This window comes from Cynocephalus volans, chromosome 11 (genome assembly GCF_027409185.1).
Source record: "Cynocephalus volans isolate mCynVol1 chromosome 11, mCynVol1.pri, whole genome shotgun sequence".
Taxonomy (NCBI): domain Eukaryota; kingdom Metazoa; phylum Chordata; class Mammalia; order Dermoptera; family Cynocephalidae; genus Cynocephalus; species Cynocephalus volans.
In genome coordinates this window covers 92,545,079-92,569,668 of record NC_084470.1, presented here as the reverse complement: position 1 = coordinate 92,569,668, position 24,590 = coordinate 92,545,079, and the positions used below count along the sequence as shown (strand labels likewise).

Sequence of the window (24,590 nt, the reverse complement as noted above, 5' to 3'; positions counted from 1 at the left end):
AACATCGTTAAACACAGAGTTGGGAAGAGATGCACTGGAGCATGCCATTATACAGTATTTCTGCCATGCAGATACAACAGGCTATCCAAGAGAATAGGTAATAGTGGAATGTAGTAAAATAATCAGGAAGTGACGAGTCTGGGGTATTCATTGCCTTTTAAAATATAATGTATATAATTGGAAGTTTATATCATTGGATTCTAATGATGACTATAATTAACAACGAGCTCACAAAATACCTGAAAATTTAGCAATCAGCTCTCACAAGCAGGTGTGAGCTGGCTCCAGCAAATCAGACTTCACATTCCAGGAGAGAGCATCTCTGGCAGGTGATTGGCCTAGGTTGGTCACATACCCACCCTCAGGCCAGGAAAATGGGGACATCTTGATTGACAGCCACCAAGACTCTTCCCAGTGGGGGAGACCTAATCTCCCAAAAGAAAAGAGGAATGCCACTGGTTGGCCAAAACTCAATACATGCTTTTGTTTCTCTTCTTGATAATTTCTCTAAGTTGTATTTTTTCTTCTATGATATCTTGTTGTTGTTGTTGTTGTTTTTAATTCATAATTACTTGAAGTCCCAGAGTCTTTAAAAAGTATACAGGGCTTAAATCCTGAGAACAGTGGACCAAAGGACCCAGCCAGCAGAGGTGCAGGGGCTCAGAGCAGCCATATCCACCCCCAGCTCCTCACCCCACCCCCCAGCTCCCCTCCACCTTCGGGGGGGTAGTAAGTGAGCTAAACCTCCTGCCCACCACCTGTCACACTGCCTGAAAGTCCATTCTTAGAGGTCCCCTGAGAGAACACAGACTCCTCCAGATGAAGAGTATCCTAGGGCAGGTGAGGGTCAATGGGAACCTCCAGGATCTGGAGTGGCCCAGATACTGGGGAAGTGCCCTTGAAGGCTTAGCCCCCATCTCAAAATATAGGCAGGGTGGGCATCCCAGGCCTAGTGAATCCATGATTTACCAGGAGGCCCACTGGCCCTCCAGGGATATAGGATCTCAGATGACCAAGGTAAAGAACCAGATCCCCACCTGAGAACCTCAGATCCACCAGCTGTCTTCTTATTTGGAATCATCTTGTGGCCAGCAGATGGCCATGGGGGTCTGATTTAGGAAGGGAGCCTGAGGGGAGATGCTGCCCAGTCCTCCAGAAATAGCCCAGTTGGCAACCACCTTGCCCCACCAGCACAGACCCTTAGGTGAAAGATGCCACTATTAGCCCCATTTTGCAGATGAAGAAACCGAGGCACAAAGGGGTTGACTGACTTGCCCGAGTCTCACAGCTGTGGGAGTGAAACCCAGGCCTGCATGAGGCCAGACCTTGTGATCTTAACCATCTGTCAAAAGTGGATGAGGGGCTCCACCAGTCCATCTCCCGCCCTCCAAACAAACCCACAGCCCAGCTCAGCTTAGGGGCTGCAGAGATATCAGAGAATCCAGCCCTGGCCAAAGTAGACAGTGATGTCTCCACCACCTCCCTGTACATGCCTTGGCTGGCTTTCCTGTCATTCCCTCTGTCCCTGATGTAGAAATCTATGTCCCTTTGACCCCTGCCAAGAGCTAGGTCCCAGAGGAGAGCCCCAGGCCCAGAGGAGCTGTGATCTGAGCTAGCAGAGACACACCCCTGCCTCACCCTTGCAATCTCAAGGACACATGATCGAGATTCACTTCTGGCACAGAGCTGCCTGCATCCTCTTGAAGTCCTGGGAGATCTAATTACCCAGACAGGGAAAAAGTGTTAAGCAAGTGAGTGCCGGGCTTTGGAATAATCAGCTTTTTGACTACTGCAGTTAATGCGAGGCCAGGCCACAAAACTGTCCCTCTCATGTTCCAGCTCCCAGGACCGCTGACTGTTTGATCTGGAACTTACAGCTTTTCTGTCGCCTCCCCCCACCACCCCCACTAAGGCTTTTCTAATTTGCCCTAACAAGTAGCATCTCGGGGAACCAGCCAGGCTTCAGCCTCGGTGCAGTAACCAGACAGTGCGGCCACAAAGTGGGAGGCCAACAAAGACCTCACCTGGGGCTTGGTGGGGCCCAGTCCTGGGGTTTAATCCTGAGCCATGGGGAAGCGAGGGTGTGCCCTTTATTATGGGATTTTGCTTTGGTATTATCACCAACTTACCGATGAGGAAACTGAGGCACAGAGTGCCCAAGGTCATGTGCCAACGGGTTGCAGAGGTGAGATCCAAACCCATGCCTGCTTGGCTCCAGCTGCTGCTCTTCCGATGTGCTCTGGATGCCCTCAGACCTCAGGTGTTTTTCCCTCTCCCTATTTTGTAAATTTAAATTTCAGATCCTCTTGGGACACGTGCCAGCTCTGTCCTGAAGTTTCGTCCCTAAGAAGAGCCAGCAATGACGATTTTCTCTAGCATGTTTTTCATTAGTGGGTATCATTATCTTTTGTTATGAATACCTGAAAAAGAATCACCTCCAGGAGATGCCAGGCAAAGCAGTATGAGATTTAAGGGTGTCAGCCCACCCCCCTTTTTACAAGAGCAAAGCTGAAATAAAACAAAGGAAGCTAAGGCTCATGGACACCCACTAAGTGTCAGCCACTAGGAAACTCATTTTTTTAATTCATTCATGCAATAGACAAGCTCTAGGCCCTGGGGATAGATACAGTAGTGAACGGTGCATGCCTCTGCCCTCGTGTGTTGGAGTGTGGGTGGCAAGCTTGTAAGAGGGAGTGACTGAGACTGTCTGTGTACACAGGCTCTGAAGGAGATAAGCAAGAGCTGGGGCAGGAGGGAACAGAGCAGAGCCTTGGACAGCCTGGCCCCAGGAGGCGGGGAAGGCCTGGAGGATGGAAGGGGAAGCGTGGGCAAAGGCTTGGAGAGGGGACCTGGGGTGGATTTGGTGGAAGATGAAGCCAGGGGAGCGGGCAGGGGCTGGACGACTGCAGGCTGCAGGAGGAACATGGGTTTTGTGGGGTTTCCTCTAAAGTGAGCTAGCAGAGGAGTGACGGGAGGCACAATCTTGTTTCAGTTTAGCCAAGACCCTGCAAAGCAGGCGTGAAATCCTCACTCTCGTGGGCAAGGGACCGAGGCTCTGAGAGGGGAAGCAGCTCACCTGGGGAGGATGTGACAAAAACGTGGACCTGGGGAAGGTCTCTGTTACACCTCACGCTGCCCGGGGCTGCCCGGACCCCAGCCCCAGCCCCCGAGCACAGCGCTCTGTGCCCCAAATTCCCAGGTGCTTTGTCTGCTCGCTCTGTTTTTGTTGCCAGGCCTCAGGCTGAGGAGAGCTCAATGGAATGTGATTTGAGGGTTCGTAGGGAACATCATGTCTCCCCATAAAATTTCAAGCAGCTGCAGAGATGTGTGTTCCGGTTGCTAGGCAACCAGGTGTGCTCCGGTGAGCAGAGGGGGCGATGATTCATCCCGGACTGAAGTGGTTTGTCCACCCACCCTTCCCTCCCCACCCAGCCACAGCCCCTCCCAGGCAGGCAGGAGAAGCCCAGGGACTCACAAGAAGGGGACGAAATACAAAGCAGATGCAAGCAGGACAATGTGACAATTCCAAACCAACACTGAGTGAGTTCAGCCCCAGAGGAAAAACAGAGGGAAGGACCTATTCCAAAAACGTAGGGAAAGCCCTTTGTGACCAGAATAGTGGCCCATACTTTTACCATGCACTAAACACTGTTTTAAGCACATTAACATATATTACTAATTCATCTCGTCCTCACAATAACCATGTGAGGTAGGTACTATTATAGTCCCCATTTTACAGATGGGAAAGCTGAGGCACCCGGGAGTCAACATAGCTGACCTATAAGTGGCAGGGCCAGGCAGTCTGGCTCAAGCCCAGCATCAAGACAAATGGATGGATGGCAGGTCTGGGAGACTGGATTGGGGATCAGTGAGAAGAAATAGAGTATGCGAGGGGTTTGCTTAAAAATTGGAGTTGAGTCCATTCAACTCTTACCAGGACTCTACTATGTGCCAGACAATTTTCCTTGTACAAATATGAAGCAAAGAGCTCAAGCTGGTAGAAAGGGCTAGGGGGAGACAGACCCAAACAGGCCATCATAATATTTAGGAGGGTGTGTGTGGCAGGTACTATGAGAGAGAAGAAGAAGATGCTGAGAGAGGATGGGTTGAGGCAGAGCCCAGGGGAGAGGTGACAGACCCAGGCCTGGAAAAGGAACTGGAGGAGGACAGAGAGGCATTTCAGGTGGAAGTCAAGGGCAAACTTATCAGCATGGATTGAAATTTATTTTTTAGGTGTCTCACTCCATCCTCACGACCACAGGCTCTGAGCTCCTCAAAGCCAGAGTTGTGTGTTGTCTTTGTGTCCTTAGGAGGCAGCATCTATCTGACATTTTTTGGTGAGCAATCACGAAATGTTTATTTAACAGATAGGTGGACAAAGAAGAAAGAAAAAGAGAATGAATGAATGAATGAATAAATGAACAATATTGGTCTTAATTGTCAAACAGAGGGTGTTAGACACTATTTGTAAAGCATTGCGAGCCATTGCAAGTCCCAGAGTGGAGAAGTAAAAGTCCACGATGGTCACTTAATAGAGCAGCATATATCGTAAGTCAGAAGGCAGTGGGGCTGGAGGAGGGGGACCCACTAAGGAGCTTTTGCAGGAATAGCCAACTGAGGGATGCCAGGAGGCTGAATTCAGATGATGAACTCAAAAGTAAAGAAGAAAGGTCAAATCTGAGAAACACCAAGGAGGCTGATCAATATGATCTGAAAGAGGAATAGATTTGAAGAAAACAGTGAGTTTAGTCCTCAGACTTGCTAAGTTGGAAACATTGACAAAACAACCAAGTGAAGCTACCTTGTGGGCCCTGTGAGATCCTAGCCAGGACTGAAAGACAGAGAAGACCAAATGAGACATCACAAGTCCCACTTCCTTAACCCACATCTGTGGCAGACATCACCAATCAATCCCAACACACAGACTCTCAGCTCAACTCCAGGGAGCCCCTACTAATCAATCACGGTTGACTTGCAAGATGAAACTTGTTTGCTGCTCTGGTTCTCCGGGCAGCAGTGGGAGCTTTCAGACTGGGCCACTCTTGAAGGCCAGAATAAAAGAGGGAAAGTAGCAACTGAAGGTGCAGAGATGTGAGCAGTGAGCCCTTGAGCTTAAGGTCTAGGCGTAATCCACCTGAGGTCTAGGTCAGAACCATGAATTTTTCCTTCTGTAAACCTTTAAGTGAAAAAAAGAAAAAGAAGAAAAAACTTTTTCTTTAAGCAAAATCATGTTATTTTGTTCATTCATTTCAATTAGTGAAGAAGCATCTGTTCTTATGAATAATCATATTCTAGAAGTACCATTTGATAACTTTCTTGATGAGCCTAACTATTCTCAACCAATTTCAGTTTTATTATTTGGTGAAGACCTTCAGGAGCATGCTTTTCTCTTACTGTGGGATTCAGCACCTGTTTACAAAGCACCTACTATGCGCTGGGCTCTGTTCTAGGTAACAGGACAGTCTTGACCAGACTCCTCACGGAGCTCATGCTTTGGCAAACTAGGGCATAAACCAGCCTCAGACCTATCTATGGTTTCATTCGTGGCTCGGCCCGGCAACCTCTCCTCCTCCACAGACTATCAACTTAACAGCGGGAGAAAGAAAAAGAGAGAGAGAGAATGTTCTGAGTCTCCTTCCAATTATCAAGAAAGCATTGCAGCCAGCCTTCCAGCATCTCTGCTTCAGCCTGGCAGGAGCAGGGGCATGGCTGCCCAGCAGAGGACTTATCCCTTCTCTCCCAAAGGAGGGCGAACTCACCTTCCAGCAGGAGGTCACTGTGAGTTGAGTAGGGACCTGCGATCCCTCAGGCATCACGAGAACTGGATTCATGAAACCAGATAATGCATGTTCTCTAGTGTTTAGAGTTAGCAAAACATTAGAAACAGTTTGCTGAAAGAAGCACTATCTCCCAAAACAATGCATTTCTAAATAACACTTAAAGAGAGATTGTGGCTGGCTTCTGGATAGAGACGTCAATGCCTGCCCGGTTGCATTTACTGACTGCGTTTTTCCCTCGGTTGCTGTGGCTGTCTGGTGAGCATGAGCCTTGTTCAGTCCAGCACCTTTATTGGGCCCCCGTGCTGTGCTCACCATCACCCAAGCCCTGTGAGGAAGAGGGGTAGCCGGGCTCCTGCTGGACGGGGGCCTGCAGTGCCTGGTACATGAAGAGAAAGCTGAGCTCACCCTTCTCTGTTGTTTGGGCAGCAACAGAGGTGGTCTTTGCCAAATTATTGGAGAGACACACAAGACATTCAGATTACAAAAGGAAAGCCAGTGGCATGCGGTTAAGCATCCCCATGAATGATACATGGTATAAGTGCTTAACAGTCCCCAAGAGAGATGCCTGTACTCCAGTGTCATGGAGCAACAAGACCATGGGGTCTTGGTATCTAAAGACCTGGATTCTAGACCTGGCTGTGCCACTAATAGTTGTGTGAGCTTGGACAAGTCACCTCACCTCCCTGAGCCTCAGTTTCCTCCTTTGTGGAGTGTCGATGAGGCTACTGTCCTTATGTAGTTGAAGTCAGGGAATATCTCCCTTAACTGGTGACTTTAGGTGATATTCATCAATTGTCCACCTATGTCAAGTACTGTGCTGTCATTTCCTCCCATTATCCTTCCATTGCCCCTCTGGGGTCTTCAGGACCTTCCCATTTCATAGTCCAGGAGGCCCAGAGAAGGTGAGTGTCTTGCCTCAGGTCACACAGCTGGAAAATGGTATGGCTGGAGCCACAGTTAGTTATTGGGTGCTGTGATCACTCAGCTCCAAGCCCAGAGAATCAAAATTAAGTGATATTTTATTGGTGCGTATCCTACTTGCTCCCCGAAGATTCTGAGACAGCATGTGGTAAGAGCATTACACAGGGAGGCCCCCGAGTGAGTGTAGAAAATCAGTGGGGGGTGGGAGCTGAGGTTTCTGCTCACGAGTGTATGACCCCTGCTCATGGAGTGCCGCTGCAGGGAGGTGCACAACTCACTGAATGAATGAGACCATGCAACAGATTGGGCCTTAAGCCGGCTTCCTCGCCTGAAGGGCAGCCAGGCAGGAGAACAGGGAGGCAGAGCGAGAGAGAAGACAGCGGGCACATCTCCTTAAGAGGTTTGCCACCAAAGTGACATTGTCAACAGGGCACCCTGCACCCCAGGCAGGACGTTTTCTCTGTGTCCCCCACAGGCAGCACAGGTCCTTTCCCTCGCTCAGTTGGCCAGCACCCTCCAGTAGGTGCCAGAGCCCCAAGGGCTGACCCAGCAGCCTCAGAAGGCCGCTCATAAAAGGTTAATAATGGCTTCATGAATGAATGATACGGTTACAGGAGAAGTGTGCTGGAGGATCTCAGTACTTTCGAGCAGGAAGGGCCCTTGGAAAGCTAATCCAAGCCCATTGGTCTGGAGGAAGCTTAGGTTCATTGAGGAAAGATCACCACGGGAAGGCAGACCCTAGGGCTTCCTCGCACCCTGGCATGAGCCTCCCCTGCTGACCTTGGCATCTGTCTTCATTTGGGTTCCCTGAAAAGCAGAGCCTGAGCCAAGGGCGGGGTGCAGGTGCTGTTGTTTGCGAGTGAACTCAAAAGTGAGGTGATGAGGAGCGTTAAACAGGAAAGAAAGGAATGCCAAAACAAGGAGTGCTTTCGAGCTGCTGACTGCTGCAGGCAACTGGGGCTCAGCCCCGCCGGGGACCTTTGGAGGAAGCGTGTAGGATGCACCTCGGAGTGTTCCCTTCCAGGGTGCAAGGCTAGAACATTTGTCCTGACTTTCATCTCCTGTTGGGCAGCATCTGGGTAACTCTAAGCACTTCTGGGCTCCCTGCTTGGGGGACCTAGTGACCTCCCAGCTTCAGAAAAAGCCTGATCCAGGAGATGGATTCAGTAGGTGCATGGGGGGCTTAGGAGATGGATTCAAGAGGCGCAAGAGCACACTCGAGAGCTGCCCACCACCGCTGCAGCTTGGAGCCAGGGAGACCTGAGGGGCTGTGGCACTGGGCACAAAAAAGTGGATGTCATGGCTCCTTAGACAATAACAGTGCCAAAGATTGCTAATTGAGTTATTTCACTGCATGTGGAGTGTATTATGTGCAGTGCCTTACTTGATTCTCAGACTCAGGAGGTAGGTACCATTTATCCCCACTTTACAGATGAGGAAACCGAGGCCCAGAGCTGTTTATGTAACTTTTTTAAGGTCACACAACTAGAAAATGATAGAGCCAGGATTCAATCCCAGGTCTGTCCGACTCCACAGCCTCCCGTCAGCCCCCAGCTATACTGCCTCCCAGGCGATGAGAGCTGTCCAGTGGCCCAGGTGCAAGGAGCATGTCAGCTCTGAAACGTCCCTCTTCACAGGAGGCAGTGTGCTGCTGGGGACCGCCCGGGGTGTGGATCCAGGTGCTCTCGATGACTGGCCGTGGGGAGAGTACTGTCCCCTCTCTTTGTGCCTCACGCGTGAAACGGGGCTACTCATCATCCTTTTCCAGCCTCCTTCCTGAGCATAAGCCTGGTCGGAAGAGCTTGTACAGGTTCACATCCGGGGGACATGACTTGGACTCTAGATTTAGACAGACCTGGAGTTGAAATCCCAAGCATAGGTTCATTTACATCACTATGACTCAGTTTCCCCATCTGTAAAATGTGGGTAACAAAATGTGTTCACAGGGCAACCATGAGAAGGAAATGACATAATGCCCATAGAGAGTGTCAGGGGCACTGTGAGTGTCATCACTGTTTTGAAGCTTAGGTGTGCAACCTTGTGTTGGTCTTGGTTCCCTCATCTGCACTACAAACTCTTAACACGCGCCTTGCAGAGTCTTGAGGCTCAAACATGGTGACAGATGTGGATGCCATATCTACATCAACTTACACAAGGGCCTTGCTCTCAGTTTTCTGGGGCCTCCATGGGTTTTCTGGTTTGCTGCATATCTATCTGTCTCACCACTATCCCCCCAGCCCCATCCCCGCTCTCCTGCTCCCTCCAGAATTCTTTGATCCGGAGGGATATTCTATTTCTAGGAAACACCTCCTGGTCCTCAAAGAAGCTGCCTTCTTTAGGAGCAGGGAGGAAACACTGTCACAGAAATGAGAGCCTCTACTTTCCTGGTGTTTATTTCTGATTTGGATTTCACTGATGGTCTCCCACCCCCCCACCCCAGTAGTAACTTCAGGCACCTAAATGGAAAGTTCAAGGGCCATCCCAGGTGGAGGCTGAGGCTGGAGATGTGCGTTTCCCCAACAAGTCCTTTTGTGGCCTTCATGGCCCAGGGGTCTGGCTGGAGGCTTCTTTATCCATCCTTTCAGCAACTAGGACACAGGAGGCCACTGCGGTGCTTCCTGTTGGCCTCGGGCACTACAGCAGTGACTCTAGGAGACCCCAGGCATCTCCCCACTCCCCAATGCCTCTCTTGCAGCAGACATTGCCGGGGAACTGAGCATCGCCTCTCCTCCCCTCCTTTCTTCGTGTGCTGCGTGTAGGAGAGGCCCCATGTCCATGGGGCATCTACAATGTATCAGACCAAATGGATGCAGTCCCTGCCTCGTGGAGCTTAGAGTCAGCAAGGGAGTCAAACATGAAGAAAACCAATTACATTGTTAATTATTAAAATAAATAAAATGAAAGGGATTTTCAGGGAGCTGTGAGAACATTCAAAAGGGGGTCCAACCTAGCCAAGAAGGAGGTCCAGCCAGAGGAAGTGCTGAGTTAGGTACAAAGGGAAGGAAAAGCATTCCAGGCAGAGGGAACAGCATGTGCAAAGGCCCTGAGGCAGCACTTGTGTTGAAGCAACAGAAAAGAGGCTGGTGTTGCTGGAGCATCATGGTGGGGAGGGGACAATGAGGCTTTAGAGAAGGGCAAGGGCCGTTTGTGCAGGACCTTCCAGATCTTGGTAAGGAGCATGGATTTTCTCTGAGTGCATTGGGAGTGACTGGAACGTTTTAAGCAATGACTTGACATAAATGCAGTGCACTTTACACTTCTAAAACTACCCACTGGCTGCCGGACGGAGAATGGATTGAGGGTAGGAGAAGGGAGACTAGCGAGGTGGCTACTGAAGCTGTCCCCATGAACAATGATGGTGGCCTGAACTAATGTGTGGGCAGAGGGGAGCGGTCATATCTGAGATAAGTTTTCCTTTGGGCAGAGGAAGTTTGCTTGGTGATGTAACTGGACCAGGAGGCAGGAGAGGACCCTGATGGGTGGACAGGGACAGAACATGGAAGGAAAGAAGAAATGACGGGGGTCATCATATATTAAACACCTACTGTATGCCTGGTGTGTCATGCCCATTACTTTATTTCAGTCTTCACAACCAGGCTCTGGGCTGGACACCACAGCCCATTATACAGAGGAGGTGAAGTGGCTCCCTCAAGGACACAAGGTACTAAGTGAGGAAGCCAACATTTTAACCCAGAAATGTTTGCCCCCAAGTTCACTTCATCCAAAGCTTATATGGAAACATACCTTTATTTTCTTGTAGCACATACTGATTTTCCCTAAATTAAACTTTGAGTTATTCAAATAAAACATGAACACATTCTCCTGGTTAAAATTAAAATATTTCAATCAACACTGACCACTGCAACCAATCATACTGCCCTTCCCCTGCCCAGGGGTGCCACCTTCATGAGTTTGGAGTGGATCCTTACAGACCTTTTGCTGCATATTTACGTATATAAGTACGAATAGGAAATATAGACTATTGATTTGCGGAGTTTTCTGTTTTACATAAATGGAAACAAAGTGTACATACTGCTGTGCAGCTTGCTTTTTTCACCCAACAGTTTGTCTTGAAGAGCCTTCTATGTTAGTACACATAAATGGACCCTTTTTTTTTTAACTGCTGTGTGGTGTTCTGTGGACTGGACATGCCACAGTTGATTTAGCCCACTCACTTTCCAAAGATGGAAATGCATTCTTCTATAAATGTTGTAGCCTTTGGAGGGCTTGTGAATTTTTTTTCTTTCAAAATAAAAGACTTTTATTTATGCTAATGGAGAAACCCACTCCGCAGTGACAACACAAATATTTAGCAACACCCAGCCTGGTGACTAAGTTTTTCCAATTTCCTTCAGGTGCTTGGCATCCCTGGGAGCTAACTCTCGTCCATTGCCAAGTCTCTGTTTATAGCAAAAGGCTGTCTCGAGAGCAACAAGGAGAATGGCAAGAGTTGTCAGCTTGATTTCAGTGCTGGGTCCTGAAGCAGACAGCCTAGCATGATGTGGAAAGAGTACGGTTGTGGAGCCTCAAAGACCTGTGTTCAAATATCATCTTTAGCTGTGTGACCCTAAGGAAGTCACTTTACCTCTCTGAGCTTTAGTTTGTTCTCCCATAAAATGAAGCTTGTAATCCCCGTCTTACAGAATGATCAGGAGAATTAAGCGCAAGCCACATATAAAGTGAAGATCATGTAACAGCCCATGTGTGCACATTTAGTGGCCACCCGTCTGTAGCCCCAGCATAGTGGGGCTTGCATCACTGAGGGGTCACTTGAGGTCACAGAAAATGCAAACACGAGCACACTGCCACTGCTGTTGATGCCAGTGTGGGGGCAGCACTTGAGTTCAAAAGGAGGAAGGGATGTTCTGCCCAGGTTCTGGGTGCCAGCCCAGACACTCTCCATATTGCACTTCCTTTCATCTACCCCAGCAGGCGGAACTAGGTCATCCCTCTGCCCCAATTTGCAGGTGAGGAAACTGAGGCTCATACAGGGGGCAGCGCTTCCCCAAGATCTCATTGAGTAAGTGGCAGGGTGGATACTAGAACTCGGGGCCCTCTGCCTCTGAAAGCTGTCCTGGGCGGCTGCAGGCAGCATCTCTGCGGAGCGCCCCCTCCTGGATGGATAGGGAAGCGCCTCTTGTGATGTCTGGATTCAACCATCATGGCCCCTCCACAGAACGGGAGAAATGGCTTTTCTGACCTCCATATTTCCAAGGAGCTGAGACAAAGGCTTCTCAGAGGTCACCACAGGACAGGCTGAATCAAATCTCTTCAATGAGGTTGACACAGAGAGAGAGAGAGAATATGAAACAGCCATAATTTCTGTGTGTGCAGTGAGGCTCTGTTTGAGCAAGGTGAGCATTCCCGCCTTACGTCTCCGTGGGGTGGTGAAAAGGACCTGGGCGTACTGAGCGCTGGCATGAGCAGCCTCCCTCTGGGGGATGGTGGAATCTGCCTCCAGAAGGTGGTGGCAGCAAAGGGGGGAGGGGGTCATGTCTGAGTTGGCATTTAACCCCCAGGGACAAAACTTGGCACAGGAGAGATGCTTGATCAATGTGTGTTAGCAAATGAGCCAGGTGATAGATGCTGTCAGGGAAGGATGAGAAGGATAGACTCTTGCTGGGTAAATCAAGGAAGACTTTCAGGAGGAAGTAGTAAATTTTCATCTGCGTCTCTCAAGACTAAATAGGTCAACAGACAGAGGGGAGGGATGGAAGACCTGAGTTAGGAGCCAGATGAGCCATGACAAAGGCAGACAATGTCAGGCATGCAGAGGGCCTGTGGCTGAGGAGAGCGGGATAAATGTGGTGTTACTGGGAGTGAGGTCACAGGAATCCTTTGGGACAACCTCAGAGAGGCCACTGTGAGCCCAGGAACTGGATGGCTGTGAAGGGTATGGGGAGCCATGGAAGGTTGTGGAGCAGGGCAGGGACCTGCCAGAGCCGCCCATGAAGGTGAGCTCCTGGCCCCATGCTGCCTGATCTCCTCCTCTGGTCTCCTTCTCTGCCCACCTGCTTTCTAGTCTCTCATTCTCCAGCCTTCTTCAGCCACCAGCAGGAGACAGCGGGTTGAAGTGTGGTCCCCACCTCCCCCTTGGCCTCAGGTTGGAGTTCGTCAGGTTTAAACTTGCAGCATTTATTACCTCCTCTGCCACCTCAAGGGAGATCGTGGGCCTGAACGTCAGCAGCTTTCGAGGAGGGAGACAGGCCCTGCGGGAGCTGACAACCCCTGCAGAAGAAAGGGAAGGTTAGACCCACCCGCTGTGAGGCCTGGGCAAGCCACTGCCCTCTCCGCCTTGGCAATGACCACCATGTCTCAGGCTGTTGGTGAGGGCTGCTGCGTCCGGAGGCAGTTTGTTTTCACACTAGCACTGAGCAGCAGATGGAGTGTCTGGGGGATGTGATTATTGCTGGGTTTTTTTCACTTTAAATCATTTGCTCAGGCAATGGAAGGGTCCACTCAGCCAGCCAATGCTCCCAAATATCAGCTAGCTTCAGTGGGTAATGAGTTTGCTCCAGCTTCCGCTGGGTGTAGAAGAAATCTCTGGGGTTCCTTTGCTGGAAATAGAGATGCTCAGCCTTAGGGGTCTCAGAACTGGGGAGAAGAGGTCAGAGGTCATCTGGATGACCTGGAACACTTACTCTGGGCCCCTCCTAATAGCGAGAAGCCCCTACTTTTGGTAGAGTCCAGCCTGTTGGCCTGAGGTACCTCACACATGGGAAGAGAAGAGCCCTGTCCCTGACCCCAGTTACCAGGGTAGAAAGTAAGTCTTATTTCAAATGTCCCCATTCCCCCATCTGCCCTTCATGCTGACCTCTAACCCAGCCCCTGCTTTACCTACCTCAATAGTCCCCTCTGATTAATTAATCACATCTACCTCCAAAACAGCTTATGAAAGTTTTTCTTACACAAAGATTAAAAATCACTTAAATGAGGAAATCCAGGCAAAGGAAAGAGAGGAGATATAGGATGAAGATTCGCAGACACAACACATGCCACTGAATCCTGTGGTGCGGCTCCAAGAGGTGAACTGCAGATGCACTGCTGAGCTACCAAGCAGGCAAAGGGAAGAGGGCAACAAGATGCAAGACAACAGCCAAAGTCTTCATTAGAGAATGCCCTCACCCTCTCCCCCAAGGCCTGCAGAGTGCTGACCTGTGTGGCATGTGAAGACTGCAGCTTCTCTCCCAGCTGCCCTGGCTGCTGGAGGCAGAGGGTATGATAGATGTGCCACTTCCTGACCCTCTCCTGAGGGGCACACCAGCGATGCTCCAGCCACTGCAGCCTTTCCCAAGCCCTTTAGAGTTTCTTTTGCCTTCAAAGAAACCCTCCCCCCACACCCATACCCTTCCACCTGATTAGCCCCCCTTCTTCCAAGCTCTCAGAATTACAATTGCACTTCTGCAGGGAAATCCCTCCTGACACCCCAGTCTTCCTTACTGTAGTGTCCCCAACATAGAGATTGTCTGGCTTATAGTAGGTCTCAATCAAAGTTTGTTAATTGATTGGATAAGTGATGCACACCATTTAATACAACGCTAGGTTCTTCCTTTACCTTCAGAGGGGCTGATAGGGGTTGGAGGGGGAGCTCAGGCCTCCTTAAGACAGGAGGATCCAGAGTCCTTGGGGGCCTGGCATCCAGCCTCCACATGAGCTCTCTCCCTCCCTTCCTCCCCGGATGATCCACTCATCCATCCTCAGCTCAACTGTGTGCAAGTCCTTCCCTCTCACAAAGCCAGAACCGCCCCCCCTTGTGCCTTCTCCTCCTGGCCCCCAGCTCTGCACTCCCTCTGCCCCCTGAGAGAACTTATGCTGGTGTCCACTGTCCCCTGAGCTTCCCTTACCAGAACTGAGGTGGTGCCGGTGTTTGGGTCAGACAGTTCTCAATCAGTCACAAATTCCAGCTCCCTCAGTCAGTGCCCACACTCTCGATGAACCAGATGTTGGGATTTTATGTGGAATTGCCTGAGTTGTTCATGTTTGTTACACATTTCCATTTTTCACAAACACTGGGCAGTGAACAAAACCTCTCTGATGGCCTGAGGCTGCCGTTTGCAGCAGTCAAAGACAAAGGCAGGAATGGCTAAGAAGAGAGAGAAAGGCACTCCAGGCAGAGGCATGGGCAGTGGCAGGGGCTGGGCTTAGAGGCTGGGGAAGAACCCAGCTTGTGTCCAGGACAGCTGGGTAGAGCTGAACTTGGGGACAAAGAGTCCTCAAGTACCCAGTAACAGCAAACAGCCATTCGAACAGTAATTCCTTTGCAACCAAAGTCCCCGACACTCTGCACTGTGACTTTCTTCTTGTACATAACTAATAGGATACACAAATTGCGACCCCAGTAGAAGAATCTGGAGAAGTGCTGGAGTATTTTCACCATGAAGGCACTTCAACTGTCCCTTTACAGTTTACAGAAAGCTTTGACGTATATTCCTTTGTATATGGCTCACCCCAGCTAGGGGTTATTTTGCTCCCATTTTATTGATGAGAAAACTGAGTCTCTGAGGGATGAAACAATTGGGCCAAGTTCACTCACAACTCAGTGGCAGAACCAAGACCCAAACCTGACTCCTTGCCCGTTGCTCTGTCCTCTGTCCTCTGGTTATAACTATACAGAAAGAAAATTCACATTTGACAACCCACAACCCTACACGGCATCTGTCCTGGGCATTGGTGTTTCTGAATTTTCAGGGCCTCACTGGCTTTGTCCGGCAATATTTGACATGCTATATTAATTTTTAATATGCCAAATGGCAAAATGCTCTTTAATCGAAATGGAATCTCTAATGCCATTTGTCTCTCACACCAGCCTCCGTTGTTTCTGCTCCTAAAAACAGGTGTGTTAATTTTCCGCGGGAAGGCAGGGCGACTAAGAGATTCAGCTCCAGGAAGGGCATGAGAAGTGGGCTGGACCAGGTGAGCTGTCCCACCTGTAGGTCCTCAAAACCACTGTCTTTGGACACAAGGTACCAGAGCCACCAGCCCCCAACCTCATCCAGACCAATCCTTCATGTCACATGTGGGGAAACTGAGGCTCAGAGAGGGGAAGTGGCTTCTCTGTAGTCACATGACCCTCTCCTCACCTCAACTGACCCCTCCCCATCTTATCCAAATCCTGCCCGCCCAAAATCTTCCTCTCCCAGGAGGTCTAGGTTAATCACCCACTCAGCCTAAAACCACACAACAATAATAATACAACACACTTAGCTGGTAGCAGGCACAGCACTGCGCCCCTTATGTGAGACATCTTGCTGGAGCCTCACCCTATCCCTGTAAAGTAGGCACTGCTGTTGCCCACTTTTAAGATGGGTAAACTGAGGCACCAAGCAGCAAAGTCATTTACCCAAAGTGAATCAGACAATTGAATCAGAGCTGTGACTTGAGCCCAAGCCATCTGAGTTCAAATCCCAACCACAGTCTTGGGGGCTGGGGTCCCTAGCTCGGCCCACCTTCCCCTGAGAGAAAGAGGATGAGCGAGGCCTCGTGGCCACCACCCACCATCTCAGAGGCCCAGGTGAACCTCGGCACCTGAGGTTCCCATCTGGGGCTTATATTCTGGGGTGTTTGGTGTTGTGGAAACTGCCTGGCTGTTTCTACCATGGGAATGGCCCTAGCAGAACACACAAATATTTCTATTCCCTGAGTTGTTATTTCTGAAAAGCAGAGGGCCTCTCAGAAGCCTGTGGGGAGCAGGACAGGGCCTGGGGCTGCGAGGGGCTGCCCAGGAGAGAGGAGGAAGGTTGACAGGCTGTTCTGCTCTGGCCCCTCACCTGTCAGCCTCCTCCCCAGTCCCAACCCATAGCCTGGAGGGTCTCAAACTAGCAACCTGGGGGCCGAATCCAGCTCACAGATATGTCGCTATTTGGCCCTGGAATGTTTTCAATGGGGAGATTTTACATTGAATTCCAGAGGCCCAGCTTCTCTTGAAGATTGGTAGATCTGCCACACTGGGCCCACATCCCCCCACAAGAGCTGAAGTGAGAAACGGCTGCCCCCTTTAGAGGGGCTGAGATTCTCCCCTTTGTCCCAGTCTCCACCACTCCACATTGTATCCCACCCACCTACTTCCCTCATTTACAAAACCTGCCCAGCCTCCACATCTATTTGAATTTGCAAGCCCTGCTCCATCTGATGTCCTAGGACTCAGGGTCTCGAAGCCTAGCCTCTGGCTCCCCAGCATGACAAAGCCCACGGACCTGTGGCCTGACTCCCAAAATTGGAGAACATTTATCCTATCAACTGTTCCCACTGTAGACTCTAGAACGTTTGAATCACGGAACCTCAGAAGGTTCAGAGACTTACCTCTCTTTGCATCAATCAGGAGGGGCCCAGAATGTGGGCTGGCCCCACACTCATCAAGTGTTTTCTTAGCAAAGATTTATTTACATCAAACCTTATGGAGACCCCCAAAATGTGAAACAAAGCCCTGCGGAATTACTCCAGGGCCTGCAAACCTGGGAACCCCTGGGGTCTTTGGGGCCCACCCATCTTATTGTTGAGATGGGGAAACTAAGGTTCAGAGAAGGGAACTGTCTGGCCCTAGGTACAGCAAACTGCCATAACAGGCCACGGTAGGCTGGTCATAGCCCCCTTCCTCAGAGGCCCACCACCTCTTGGGCTCTCTCTCCTCCCCTCACCAAAGCCATTCCCGGGGAAAAGTCTGCAGTTCATTTATAACATGGTGTCCAGAGCTGATGATGCCTTCCCATCCCAGGGAGTCTAAAAGAATTGGAGCTTTTAGCTAAAGGAATAAAGCCCAACTGGAGGAATTCCAGATGTTGGCTGTGTGTAGAACTGGCCAACAAGAGGAAGACAGGAACCTTCCTGCAGTTCCTGGAATCACACTGCGCCCTGCCTATTTGCTCTGTACAAGTATATAGACACCCAGATGGCCACCCCTGCATGCGACAGTGGAGGCAACATTTCCATGTGCTTAGAACATAAGGAAAGAGCACAAGAGCTGGCTTGGGTTCTCAGGGCCCAGGAGCTGCTCCAAGACAGCAGCCTGGTTTCAGGGGAGTTTCTCTCCCCACCTATAAAATGGGCATAACCCAGTTCTGGGCTCCCTCATTCTCATTGCACATGCAGGATATGTGCTCTGCAGGGCTTGCCCACACTGATAGGTGAGGGCAGTGCAGGGTCTCCTGGGGAACGTGCCATCCCCAGGCTCTCCCTCTGGAGTCTCAATGGAGGTCTTACTATCAGCATCAGAGGAGACTCAGCACCAGGAACCCCAGACAGGGAAAATGCCTGTCCCCCGACACCCTTGAACCACAGGCTGCTGGACTCGCAGAAACGCTGAACTCTCATGTTCACGGGCAGCTGGGCCTGTCCCCTACCCATCCCTCTCCCCAGAGCCCAGCACCAGGCTGGGCCCACAGCGGGGGCTCAAGAAATGCAGATTGAATGAATGAGCCAATGAACAAGAGACTGTTCATCATATTAGACCACTAGGCCCCCATAAATGTAACAGCTGAGTGTTCCAATCCTCTGACCCCAGCATGCTAGTCATGCTGTTCTCAGGAACCCTCCGGATTCTCCCTTCTCAGGAGTGGACTGGAGGCCGGAGGTCTGATGAGGGGTATGTGCCCCACCCCTCCCTGTCCACCCCCCAGCTGTCCTCACTAAGACATGGGTGAGCTGGGGTTGGACTGGCCTCAGGGACAGGACTGGCACTGCCAGTTGCAGGGATTCATTTGTGCTGCGTTCCCTGCAATAACACCCAGTCCAGGTCACATTTAGACGTGTGACCTACATTCAGTGGGTGGGTCTGACGGCCTCCAGTGCCAGGCCCTGAGCCACAGAAACCAGACCAGCCTTTGCCCCCAAGGCCAAAGCCCCAGTGGGACCCTGATTCAGTGCCCCAGGAAGCCATGCCGTGGTCCAGGCTGTGTGGAGACCAGGGCAGGGAGCTGCTCTCTGCCTGGCGTAGAGGGGATGCTCTGAGCAGCGGGTTCCTGAGAATGGGCTTGCTAGTGCAGATGGCAGGAAAGGCTGCTCCCAGCTCACTGAACAGCATGGACAGAGGTGGAGTGGAGTGTGGCAGGACACTTGTCATGGAAGAATAAACTGACACTTCAGTTACTTGGGGTGACATGGGGTAGCACTGAAGGAAGGACAGAGGCAGGGGATGGCCTCCGAAGGGGCCCAGTAGACAGTGTGGGAAGCCCTCCCCACCAGAGCCACCTCTCTGTCACACACCCGAATTTCCCCCCTGAGAGGGCTGCCTCCCCAGGCTCCTCTTGTAAGGGGCACATATACCTGGGGATTGGCCAGTTGTTGGCCATCCATGTCTTGGTACAAATTTGTTTAGGAGAGGAAACAGAGAGGCAGGTAGAGACCAGTGAAGAGGGCGGGAAAGGCACGGCGTGAGCAGATCATGGCAGGAGGGTCACCGCCACACAGGCCTTCCCCAGGTGGGCCGGGCTGAAGCCAGAGAGTGAAAGACCAGGCAGCAAATGCAGAGTCAGGTCAGGGTGCCAGAGGGCCAGCTGAGGAACACGGGCTTTGTCCTGGAGGGAAGCAGGAGCCTCCCGAGGTTGCTGAGCAGGGCAGAGAGGGTCAGATTTGTGAGTCGGGAAGAATTATCTGGAAATGAAGAAACAGCACGTTGGACGTGGACCCTCATTGCTCTCTCTTGGCCTCGCACAGTGAAAGTCTCACCTGGCTGCCCCTCCCTCCCTCGTCCAGGAGAGGAATAACGGCTCCAAGCGTGCCACCTGCGTGTCCCAGGTCAGCTCCTGGACAGACACTCTGTCTGTCTTGTCCACTGCTCTGCAGCAGTGCTGGGCACTTAGCAGGTGTTCGATAAATGCTCATCGACAGCATGAATGATCTCGTGTGATGCTCGCAAGCAACCCATGGGCTAGGGACAATCACCATCCCCATTACAGAAGAGGAAGCTGAGGCTCAGGGAGCTAAGGCCATCGGGCTAGGATTCGAACCCAGGTGGAGGCTACCAGGTTTCTGCTCTTAACCCCTGTGCGGCTTGCGACGGGAGGGTGAGTGGAACATAAAGAGGGAAAAAGGGTGCAGTGCCAGGTGGGTGCAGGGGGGTGTTCCCACCCCACATGGCTGCGTGACAAATGACCACAACCAGGTGGCTTAAAACAAGGGAAATTTACTCTCTCACAGCTCTGGAGGCCTCAAGTCCAAAATCAGGGTGTCAGCAGGGCTGGGTTTCCTCCAAGACTCTAGGGGAAGGTGAGACTTCCTTGCCTCTTCCAGCTTCTGGTGGCTCCAGGCACTCTGTGGCTTGTGGCTGCCTCATGCCAGTCTCTGTAGCCATTTTTACACGGCTGTCTGCCCTCTCTGTCTCTTGTAAGGACACTTGTGATTGGGTTTAGGGCTCACCCAGGTAATCCAGAATGATCTCATCTCAAGATCCTAAATTTAAGCACATCCGCAAAGACCATTTTCCCCAACAAGGTCACTGTCACAGGATACAGGGGTTAAGACGTGGACGTATCTTTGGGGGCACCATTCATCCCCCCCCCCCGCATGGTGTCTCTGGCACTTGACAAGAGCCCACTCAGGGCCCGAAGTGCACCGGTGTTGGGCTCCTGGGCCAGATGCCTGTAGGTTTCCTGCTCTGTCTCTTCCACTCTCTGCCCCTCGATTCCTAGAATCGAGGGGCAGAGTGTGTTTCTTAACGCGTGTCTCTCCCAGGCCCCCAGGCCAACCTCTCTATGCTTTGTCCACAGGTTTGCCAGGCACTGCTCTGGACCTGGAAAAGAGAAAGCAGATTTTTGGGCAAAACTTTATACCTCCAAAGAAGCCAAAAACCTTCCTGCAGCTGGTGTGGGAGGCACTGCAGGATGTCACACTCATCATCTTGGAGATCGCTGCCATCATCTCCCTCGGGCTGTCCTTCTATCACCCGCCTGGCGAGAGCAACGAAGGTAAGACGGGGCCTCCAACCCGCTCCCCACCTGCCACGAGCGTGCACAGCTGGGCTCACGACCGCCACTCCTGCCAAATGAGGAAACTGAGGCCCCAGGGGTAAGGCCTTGCCCCCAGCCAGTGAGAGGCCAAGCCAGGCCTCGAGCTCGGAGCCCCCAGCCCCCAGTCTTCCCATGTGGGAAATGCAAAGGATGGACCAACAATGGTAACAATTACAGTGAGCATTTATTGAGCCTTTACAGTGTGCTACGCTCAAGGCTATGTCCTCCCAACAGCCCCTTGAGGTAGGAGCCATGGTTGTGCCCATTTTAAATATGAGGAAACCAAGGCACAGAGAAGTGGGTGCTCGAGGACCCCCAGCTAACAGAATCCTCGGATTTTGCTGCAGAGCTTGTTAGAACACTGATGCCAGGCCCTCCATGACCAGGTCAGGTTCTGTTGGACACAGATGGGAGCTGGATGGCTGGATTTTAACAAGTGCCAGGTGGGGCGACCCTGACCTCTGTCCAGGATGATCTGTGAGGCCTCCCCTCACCTTGTGTCAGAGGACAGAGCCCCCAGGTTGCTTACCCCGTGGGCCACAGACACCTTTCTGATTTGACAGTGCTTCAGCCTATTCACTGACATCCCTCACGTGTCCCAACCCTCTGGGCACACCAGCCCCCAAGGGACCCTCCCCAGAATCCCCAAGTCACTCGCTCTCTGCAACTACAAAAAAAATTCATGATGACATCAGAGCTCTTTGCACCTGCTATTCTAGAACAGGGATTGGCAAGCTATAGTCCACAGGCTAAGTCTGGATTGCCTCCTGTTTCTGTATGGCCCATGAGCTAAGAATGCTTTTTACATTTTTAAATGGTTGAAAAAATGTCAAAATAGTCTTTCATGACATGTGAATGTGATATGAAATTCATGTTTCATTGTCTAAATATAAAGTGTTATCGGAGCGCTCCAATTTCTCTTCCGTCCTGTCTAAGGCTGCCTTCCCACTGCGATGGCAGCGATCGGCAGCAGAAACCACACGGCCCACAAAGCCCGATATACTTGCTCTCTGGCCTTTTATAGAAAAGTTTGCTGACCTCTGTGCTAGAAGACCAGGATGGGAAGTTTTGCCTCATGAAAACCTCCTTGCATCTGTCTCTCACTCCTTCTCTCTCTACCTCCCTAACTGCCTCTCTCTCTCTCGCTCTGCCCCCTCTCTGTCTCTTTCTGGGTGTGGAAAGAGAATGAAGTGACTAAAAGCGCAGCCTCTATGCACCCCTGGCTTGAAATCCTGTCTCCATCACTTCCCAGCTGTGACCTTAAGCAAGTCACTTTCCTTCTCTGATCCTTAGTTTTCTCATCTGCAAAACACAAGTGATCCTATCAAAGGGTCGCTGTGAGAAGGTGAAGAAGGGTCACACTGCCAGTGCTGACACAGCCAGACACACAGGAGGTGCCTGGTGGGTGCTGGACCTGCCACTGCCATGGGCGTGGCTGCCCCAGACTTCCTTCCCTGGCCTTCATCTTGGACCCCATCCTTCGTGCCTGGCGTGAGAAGGCCACTCAGTCCCTCTGCACCTCTTCCCTTCTTGTAGTCCTGTCCCCAGGGTTGGTTCCGTGGAATACAGACACTTCTGGGGCTGATGCTGGACACGTTTTCCCACATGCAGAGTGTTGGTCTCGAGGGGGCATCCTGAAATCTGTCCCTGGCTTCTGAATGAGGACACTGCTCCATGGGCCAAGGAAGCACCGTCCACTCATCCAGGGAGGGTTCTGGAGCAAACCCACACTTCTCGAAGTCAGGACTGTTAAGTCTGAGTGGAAAACCTTGACTCTCCACTATCCTTTCACTCCAGTAATGGTTACTGAGCACCTGCTGAGGGCCAGGGCTGTGCCAGATGCATGACTGCTCTCGCTTATGGGCCGGAGTCTTTTAAGCCTTCCCCTGACGGATGTTTCCCTGAATAAAACACACACACACAATTCGCATATTACAAAATCCATACAGAGTTACTGTAGAAAAAATCTAAAATGCAGGTAAGTACAAAGAAGAAAAACAAAATTGCCTATTGTATTAGTGCGTTTTTGTGTTGCTATAACAGAATACCTGAAACTGGGTAATTTATAAGGAACAGAGGTTTATTTGGCTTACGATTCTGGGACAGCTGCATCTGGTGTGGGCCTCAGGCTGCTTCTACTCATGGCAGAAAGCAGCAGGCAGCCGGTGGGTACAAGCAGATCACATGGTGAGAGGAAGCAAGAGAGAAAGGGGAGGTGCCAGTTCCTATAAACAACCAGCTCTGGTGGGAACTAACAGAGTGAGATCTCACTCACTACCCCCACACCCCAGGGAGAGCATTAATCCATTCATGAGGGATCCGCCCCCATGATTCAAACAGCTCCCAACACTGCCGCATTGGGGATCAGATTTCCACATGAGTTTCGGGAGGACTCTATCATCTATAATCCTACCACTCAGAAAGAGCCCACTGCTAACCTGCAGGTGTGTGGATCCCAAGTATACACATATATGCACACGTGTGCATGCACACACGAGGGTTCTTCAAAAAGTTCATGGAAAAATAGAATTGAAAGATAATATGAATCTTTCCAAGAACTTTTTGAAGTGTCCTCATATATATACTCATGTTTATATACATATTTATACCACATACTTCATTGAGAGATAGAGAGACACACACATACTGTGGGATATGTGGGATCACATAAGATATATTGTTTTGTTAGATTATTTTATCATCTGCTTTTTCAATTAGTAGAATATTGAAACACTTTTCTTTGTTATTAATACGATTTGACATTTCTTGATGAATGTGCTACATAAATAGATAATCCTACTGTGTTCACTGTTTCAGGCAAGCAAATTGAAAGTTAATAGCATATAAGATATTATCATTATGGGCCTCATTTTACCCAGACGAGGGGGTGGTTTCAGAGGTTCCTTGAACATCTGTCCCTTATCCTCTCCCAAGCCAAAGTTGCCCAAGAAACTGGATAAGCAAGTCTATTAGGCCAGCTACCTTACTAAGTTGTTTTCATGACCTCTTAAAGACACAGAGGGACATGTCCCACAAAATGAGGTCAAATAGAAAGCCAGACAGAAAGAGAATGGAAGAAAATTAACCATCTATAATTGCTACTGTGATTGAGATTTAAATTTGACTTGAGCTTCCTGGCAGCTAAGGCAGAAAGGGAATTAGGATGATTTGCACAGCTCACATTATCAACAAGGAGGAAAAACGTTAATTCTTTAGGAAGCCGACATTCCTCCTGACAATGAATTCTGGGATGTACTTTCACAGAGACATTATAAGAGATTCATAATGGGCAGCCTTCTTTGCGGAAGTTTTATAGCAAATATAGAAGAAGGTCTTTCGTGGCTGCTTGAATAAGCCTTGAAGAAAGCCAAGGGAGCAAGACAAATGATGATAACACTTCTCACTAATTTTATAGCTACCACTAGTTGGGAGCCATTGTGGCGGGAGTTTATTTAGTCCTCGCTTAATCCTCTCAATGACCCTGTAGCTACGTGCTATTATTACCCAGCAAGCTGAGGCCCTGAGGTAGTGAATGGCTTGCTAAGGTCACACAGCTAGGAAGTGGCAGAACCGTGACTCACACCAAGGCGTTCTGGATCCTCACTCCCATCCCTCGGCTGCATATCCTCAGAAAGGGACAGGCTGAGTCAGAGCCAACCAGATGAGTGGCCTCATGTGACCCAATTTACTGCAAGATTAGAACTCAGAGGGCAGGTGGTGGAGGGGTGCGGTGAGAACATGGATCGGGCCCCCAGTGTGTGCCAGGAGGAGCCTCCCCACAGCCCTCAAACAGGTGGCTGTGATCACTTCCATCTGAGCGGTGCAGAAACCGGGGCCCAGAGAGGGGCAGGGTGTGCCTGAGGTCACACAGCTTGTAGGTGGGAGGACTGGATTTTAAACCCAAGTCTGTCTGGTTCTTTCCACTGCCCCTCCCTGCCTCAGCTGAGGT

The 24,590-nt window shown here is 50.6% G+C and overlaps 1 protein-coding gene across 15 annotated transcripts in view; it reads left to right on the top strand.

Moving 5' to 3' along the window:
- ATP2B2 (ATPase plasma membrane Ca2+ transporting 2) overlaps positions 1-24,590 on the top strand; it is a 114,992-nt gene that overhangs the window by 13,880 nt on the left and 76,522 nt on the right. For 13 of the 15 annotated variants that reach the window (XM_063114973.1, XM_063114972.1, XM_063114970.1 and 10 more), the window contains exon 2: positions 20,402-20,599. The exons of the other annotated variants lie outside the window; for them this stretch is intronic. In XM_063114973.1, the coding sequence (XP_062971043.1) occupies positions 20,402-20,599 (198 nt within the window). The remainder of the gene's footprint in view (positions 1-20,401; positions 20,600-24,590) is intronic. 15 annotated transcript variants of the gene reach the window in all.